The sequence below is a fragment of the Mus pahari genome, chromosome 9, assembly GCF_900095145.1.
Source record: "Mus pahari chromosome 9, PAHARI_EIJ_v1.1, whole genome shotgun sequence".
NCBI lineage: Eukaryota > Metazoa > Chordata > Mammalia > Rodentia > Muridae > Mus > Mus pahari.
This window is the reverse complement of record NC_034598.1, coordinates 64,171,153-64,178,259: the sequence shown is the minus strand read 5'-3', so window position 1 is coordinate 64,178,259 and position 7,107 is coordinate 64,171,153. Positions and strand designations below refer to the sequence as shown.

The 7,107-nt window shown below is 39.3% G+C and overlaps 1 protein-coding gene across 1 annotated transcript in view; it reads right to left on the bottom strand.

Annotated features, from left to right (window-relative positions):
- Positions 1-1,629: 1,629 nt before the first annotated feature.
- The window catches only part of Glipr1l2 (GLIPR1 like 2), a 21,641-nt gene continuing 16,163 nt past the window's right edge, over positions 1,630-7,107 (bottom strand). Inside the window, exons 5-6 of the mRNA XM_021205853.1 lie at positions 1,982-2,008; positions 1,630-1,895 (exon numbers count right to left, since the gene is read on the bottom strand). Of these exons, the coding sequence (XP_021061512.1) occupies positions 1,630-1,895; positions 1,982-2,008 (293 nt within the window). The remainder of the gene's footprint in view (positions 1,896-1,981; positions 2,009-7,107) is intronic.

The window sequence follows — 7,107 nt, the reverse complement described above, 5'->3', positions numbered from 1 at the left end:
TTTCTTTCTTGGGTCTCCCGTAAATACAGTCCTGCCCAGGCCTGAGACCTGGTCATCATATACTGCTTCCCAATACCCAGTTCCTTGAGTAGTACCCACTCTTCTACTGTCCCCTGTCCTTGACATTCACAAGGCCCTCAGCTACGATAAGTGGGAGGCACTAATGGCTTGTGTGAGCCAGGGACCGATTGCTCCAAGACTGCCTTAGATTTCAAAGGCTTTGTCTCGAGAAGGGATGTCCCGTTTCATAGTGCTTTGCTTTTCTGCTTCCACAGCGTTCGAACTGACCCCATCTGTTCACCTGCATCACAAGGCAAGTGGCAAGGGGCTCCTTCACCGCTTGTTTGAAAAGTCAGAGACTAAGTTCAGATGTCTCCTAGAAAACAATAATGGCTTTGCAGTGGTTGTGAGTGCTAATAATTGTGTGGAGGCATTTCAGGATGCTATCAAGTAGAATACAAATACACGGATAATAACAATTGATACAAGCACTGTAGAGAACCATATCTATTTCTCTACCCAGCCATTTTTCTCGGGATGCTGGATGAAAGCAGGTGACTTTATAATAGAAAGCACATCCGTTTCTAAAATTCTTGAAAAACGAAGGAAACAAAAAAGACAATCAGACCCCAAAAGCTTAGGCCAAAGGCTGGTAGTTCTTGTGTTCGTTTGTTGTTTTGGGGGTAACTGCCATTTGTCTGACTGTAGAGCAAGCTTTTAATGTGATGCTGGTCATAGAAAAATGATTAGACTTTATAAGAACAGATTTGAGATCATTTTGTGTATTTTGCAAGGCTAACATTTTATTCAATGAATTGATCAATATTACTATTCATATGTCAACTTGTTTTTCTCACAACTTCTACTGTACATACTGAGTAACTTGAAATCTACGTTATTATATAAATGTAGAAGCAGCTATATTGCTTGAGTGATTTTTTTCATTTCTTGGACCTACTTGACAAATATTAGAGATAGTCTGATGAATTACTGGTCGTGGAGTAGAAATTATACATTTATCTTCTGAAACAAGGGATTAATATTGAGTAAACTATTTTACAGGTATACATAAAATATAAAAAAACATTTGATGTTTTGATACCACATGTAAACTACAACCACTACTGACAACTATAATAGTAATAATAAAAACGAGCTAATATTTATCAAATGACTATTCTAAACTCAGAGTGGTCCTTAATGTCTTATATGGACAATTTCACTTAACTTAATACTTCAGATACTTTTAAACTCATATAAAAACTTTACACAGAGATAGAAATATGAATTATTTCTTGTTTTTATCAGATACCACAATAAAATTTTAAGGCATCTTTTTGCTGCTGTTGCTGTTTCTATTATCCGTTCTCTGTGTCTTTAAGAGCTTAATATTTTCTGTACAATGCAAGCCTTGCATTCACACTGTTTTTGTTTTCCAATGTAAATTTGTTAAATAAATATATAAAAGGAATGAAAGAAGTGATAATTGAGGTTTGCACATTTTGTTCTTAAAGTTCAGCATTCTATTTTTCAATGTTTTAGGATTTTTTTTCCTATTGGGCTTTGGCTTCTATTGACTTATCTTCTTCCTGCATCTCTTCCTCCCCTTCCTCTGGGGTTATCTTCTTCCTATTGTTCATCTTCTTCCAGCATCTCTTCCTCTTCTTTTCCCTCCTCTTCCTCCATCACTATTTCTTCCTCAGCTTTCACTTCCTCCTCTGCTGAAATTATCGTTGGAGTTTCTATTAAGACAACTGGAAACCTGGACTGTACTATCAGAACAACGATGACACACAGCAGCAAAGACGCCACTCTCAGGAAGAGGATAAGTAAGCACAGTGGATTGCACACAAGTGGGCGGGGCTTTTCCCAAGGTGGGTACCAGAACTGGTAGTCTGTAAAAAAAAGAGGCAAATGAAGAAAGCTAGATTTCATGTAACACTGTTAATTTGTTTAAGAAATAAAAGATAGTAATACATACATGTAGCTTCGTCACGAACTGTGTTACCTAGAAAGATAAAGACTATAAATACATATTTTTTCCTACTTCTATAAGAATTTTCCCAATAGTAGTACCACCATTTCTTCATGTTTGCAGAATATAAGGCAGCGTTTCTCAACCTGTGGGTTGTGACCCTTTTGAAGTCTCATATCAGACATCCTGCACATCAGATACTTCCATTACGATTCATAACAGCAGCAAAATGACAGTTATGAAGTAGCAATGAAATAATTTTATGGTTTGGTGTCACCACAACATGAGGAACTGTATTAAAGGGTCAAAGCATTGGGAAGGCTGCGAACCGCTCTAAGGTCATCATGGTCTTTGATGTCTTTGATGTCTGCTCCAGCTAGTTGCCACACAGAAGTACACACTAAATAGAAGTCAGTCTGGTTGGCTAGAGAAATGCAGAACTAAGCAGATATGGATTGTAGTGCTGTTGGTGTCTCAAAAGTACTCAGCTTTTGAGCCATCTCAGCTGAGGAACTTCTATGCTCTTGAGGTCCTTCCCACACTAACCATGTACAGCACTGCAGCTCTCCCATCTCTCTCCACAGTGCTACCCCAAAATTAATGTGGACTTACTCATTTCTCATGTGATTCTTATGTTTCACGATGGTCCATTTTCATTTCTGAGATAGCCAGGTTAAGTCTACCACCTGGGCCTCACTGATTTTTAGTTATTTTTTCCCCCAATGTCATAATTACATTTGAAAGGAGACAAACTCCTCATCTGCTCATTTGGGTGGAGAGGGTCAATCATCTTATGTTCCTTTTATTGAAAATATTCTTTTCTCACACAATGCACCTGGTTTCCAGTTTTCCCTGCCTCTGCTCCCCCCAGTCCCTCCCACCTGAACCCCTTCTTAACCAATCATTCTTGACTTCCACTTGACGACACAGGGTTGATGGGGGCTTTGTCTGGCATTGATATTATCTCTAAGGTGTTATGTAGAATTTATTTTTGAGGGTCCTTGGATATGAACTGAACTCAGCTGTACCTCTGATGTATTTTAACATTTTGTTACTGGTCCTTTATATTTTACGTGGCGACTCCTATATTAGAACATGTTTCAAAAAAGAATTCTTGTCTATGTGGTGTGTAGGTTCTCTTCCTGATGCATGTATATTTATTGGTCCTTAAGTAGAAGCAAGAATGTCACAAAGCATGCTTTCTTGGCACATTTCTTCACTTGTTACCAGTAGTTTTTGTTTATTACATTCTTGTTTTATATTTGTATTTTATTAACTATTTAAACAAATTTTAATTTGTTTATAAATATATTATCTGCTTTTGAAGGAAAGATTTTAGTTATTATGTGTGTTTATATGTGATACTTGTATATGCAATCATGCAGATGCCTGTGGAGGCTGGAAGGAATTCTATCTCATGAGCTACCTGACCACTGAGTCTTCTCTCCAGCTTGCACAGGGTTTCTCTGTTTAACAGTACTAGCTGTACTGGAACTCACTTTGTAGACCAGGCTGGACTCAAATTCACAGTGATCCACCTGTCTCTGCCTCCTGAGTGCTGGAACTAAAAGTGTGTATCACATCTGGATTAATTATGTCATTTATTATTATTTGTTTACATTCCACATGTTGTTCCCCTTCCTGGTCCCCTCTCCATGAGTTCTTCATCCCAACCTCCCTCCCCTTTGCTTCTGAGAGGGTGCTCCCCACCTCACCCCATACCTGCTAGCATCCCCCTTTCCCTGGGGAATCAAGTTTCTACAGGATTAAGTGCATCCTTCCCCACTGAGGCCAGACAAGGTGTCCTCTGCTATATATGTAGTAGGGGCCACAGACCAGCCCAGGTTTGCTTTTTGGTTGGTGGTTTGACCTCTGGGAGCTCTGAGGGGGTCTGGATTAGTTGTCCAGTGGTTGCCTATTAAGTGTCTGCATCTGTCTCAGTCAGCTGCTGGTAGAGCCACTCAAAGGACAGCCATGCTAGGCTCTTGTCTGTAGGCACAACATGGTGTCAGTAATAGTGTCAGGGTTTGGTGCCTGCACATGGGATGAATCTCAAATTGGGTCAGTATCTTGATGGCCTTTTCTTCAGTCTCTGCTCCATTTTTGTCCCTGAATTTCCTTTAAACAGGAACAATTCTGGGTCAAGAATTTTGAAGATAAGTGGGTGGCCCCATGCCTAAGCTGGGGTCCATGTCTATCTACTGGAGGTGGTCTCTTTATGTTCCATCTCCCTACTATTGGGCATTTCGGCTAACGTTATCCTCACTGGGTCCTGGGAACCTCTCACATCCCTAGTGTCTGGAAATTTCTAGAAGTTTACCCTGTCCTCCATCCCCCACTGCTACTTTTTTCTATTCATTCTCCTGACCCTCTGGGCTTCTTTCTCCTGTCTCCCTCCCATACCTGATCCTGCCTCACTTTTCCCCTCCCCCTTCCCCTCTCCCACCAAGGATCCCTCCCTTCCTCTGCCTTTGGTGATTATTTTGTTCCCCCTTCTAAATGGGATTGAAATATCCAACTTGGGCCTTCCTTCTTGTTAAGGTTCATATGGTCTGTGAGTTGTATCATGGGTATTCTGAACTTTTTGGCTAATATCTACTTATCTGTGAGCACATAGCATGTTTTGGGTCTGTGTTACCTCACTCAGTTCCATCCATTTGCCTACAAAACTCATGATGTTCTCATCTTTAATATGAGTAGTATTCCATTGCATAAATGAACCACAGTTTCTGTATCCATTCTTCATTTGAGGGGCATCTGGGTTGTTTCCAGCTTTTGGCTATTACAAAAAAAGGATGCTATGAACATAGTGGAGCATGTGTCCTTGTGGTATAATAGCTCTATCTTTAGGGTATATGCCCAGGAGTTGTATAGCTGGGTCTTCAGGTATAACTATTGCCAATTTCTGAGGAACCTCCAGACTGATTTCCAGAGTGGTTTTACCAGTTTGCAGTCCCATCAGCAATGGAGGAGTGTTCCTCTTTCTCTGCATCCTCACCAGGATCTGCTGTCACCTGAGATCTTAGTCATTCTGATTTTTGTGAGATGAAATCTCATGGTAGTTTTGATTTGCATTTCCCTGAGGACTGCAAATGTTGAATATTTTTTTAAGTGCTTCTCAGCCATTCAAGATTCCTCAGTTGAGAATTCTCTGTTTAGCCCAGTACCCCATTTTTAAATTGGGTTGTTTGGTTTTCTGAAGTCTAACTTCTTGAGTTCTTTGTATATTTTAGATATTAACCCTCTATGGGATGCAGGGCTAGTGAAGGTCTTTTCCCAATTTTCTTCAACATACAGACCACCAGTTAGACCAGCACAATTTGTGGAAGATTTCTTTTTTTCCACTGGATGATTTTGGCTTCTTTGTCAAAGACCAAGTATCCATAGGTGTGTGGGTTTATTTCTGGGTTTTCAATTCTATTCCAATGATCAGCCTGTCTGTCTCTGTACAAATACCATGCAGGTTTTATCACTATTACTTTGTAGTACAGCTTGAGGTCAGGGATGGTGATTCCCCCAAAACTTCTTTTATTGTTGAGAATTGTTTTGGCTATCCTGGGTTTTTTGTTATTCCATATGAAGTTGAGAATTGTTCTTTCCATGTCTGTGAAGAATTAAGTTGTAATTTTGATGAGGATTGCATTGAATCTGTAGATTGCTTTCGGCAAGATGGCCATTTTTACTATACTAATCCTACCAATCCATGAGCATGGGAGATCTTTCCATTTTCTGATGTCTTCTTCAATTTCTCTCTTGAGAGACTTGAAGTTCTTGTCATAAAGATATTTTACTTGCTTGGTTAGAGTCACACCAAGGTATTTTATATTATTTGTGACTATTATGAAGGGTGTCATTTCCATAAGTTCTTTCTTGTCCCATTTATCCTTTAAGCTTCCTATAAAAGAAAGCTACTGATTTGTTTGAGTAAATTTTATATCCAGTCACTTTGCTAAAGTTGTTTATCAGCTATAGAAGTTCTCTGGTAGAATTTTTTTTTGGGTTGCTTATGTATACTATCATATCATCTCTAATAGTGATACCTTAACTTCTTCCTTGCCAATTTATATCCCTTTGACCTCCTTTTGCTGTCTAATTGCTCCAGCTAAAACTTTGAGCACTGTATTGAATAAGTAGGGAAAGAGTGGGTAGCCTTCTCTTGTCCCTGATTTTAGTGGGACTGCTTCAAGTTTTTCTCCATTTAGTTTGATGTTGGCTGCTGGTTTACTGTATATTACTTTATGTTTAGGTATGTGCCTTGAATTCCTGATCTCTCCAAGACTTTTAAAAAAAGGGATGTTGTAGTAGTTTGTCAAAGGCCTTTTCAGCATCTAATGATATGATCTTTTTTTTTTTCTTTCAGTTTGTTTATGAACAAAAGTTTTCACCTTGAAAATGTGTTTCTTTGGTTTTGAGATTTGTAAAATACAGATAGTCTGTGGGAAATGACTCCTTGCTCTAAAGAAGAGAAAATATATTTATTCCCCTTTTGTGTTTTCAACATTTTTTAAAGATAAAGGGGGAGTCAAACTTAATCACTATTTAGAAACTGATCTTCCAGTTCTCGTTCTGGTAGAAACATGTTCTAACTTTTCTTTCCCATCATTGAATAAAACTATACATCTAGCACAGAATTCATGGGCCAGCAATCTGATAACCCTGATGAACAACTCTCTGAAGGCAGATTGCAAGACAACACCAGGATTCAAAGTGCCAATGAACTGGTGATGTGCTGTCAGCTTTCACATCTCAGGTACCTCCCCCTTGAAATTCAACACTGCCTCTGATTCTGTGGACTCTGTGGTACAGGCAGATCTTTGGCTTTGAAGGAGTAGGAAACAGAATCTCAGTATTCAATGAATGTAGAGAAATTACCATGTAGTTTTTCCTTGTTGTGGATAGCCCTGGGGCTAATTATATTTGATGTTTATTCCTTTGTCCTGGGAGTGGTTGTAGTGAACAAGGAATGAGTCAGCACTCAGGAGACTTCCTGTAAACCTACTTACCACCTTAATTTGTAAAATAAAGGAGAGCTGATGATTGGGCAGATAAAGGGAAGGTGGAGCAAAAGGTGAGAGAGAGAGAGAGAAGGAGAAAATGGAAGAGGGAGAGGATGCAGAGGAGGAGGAAGAAGA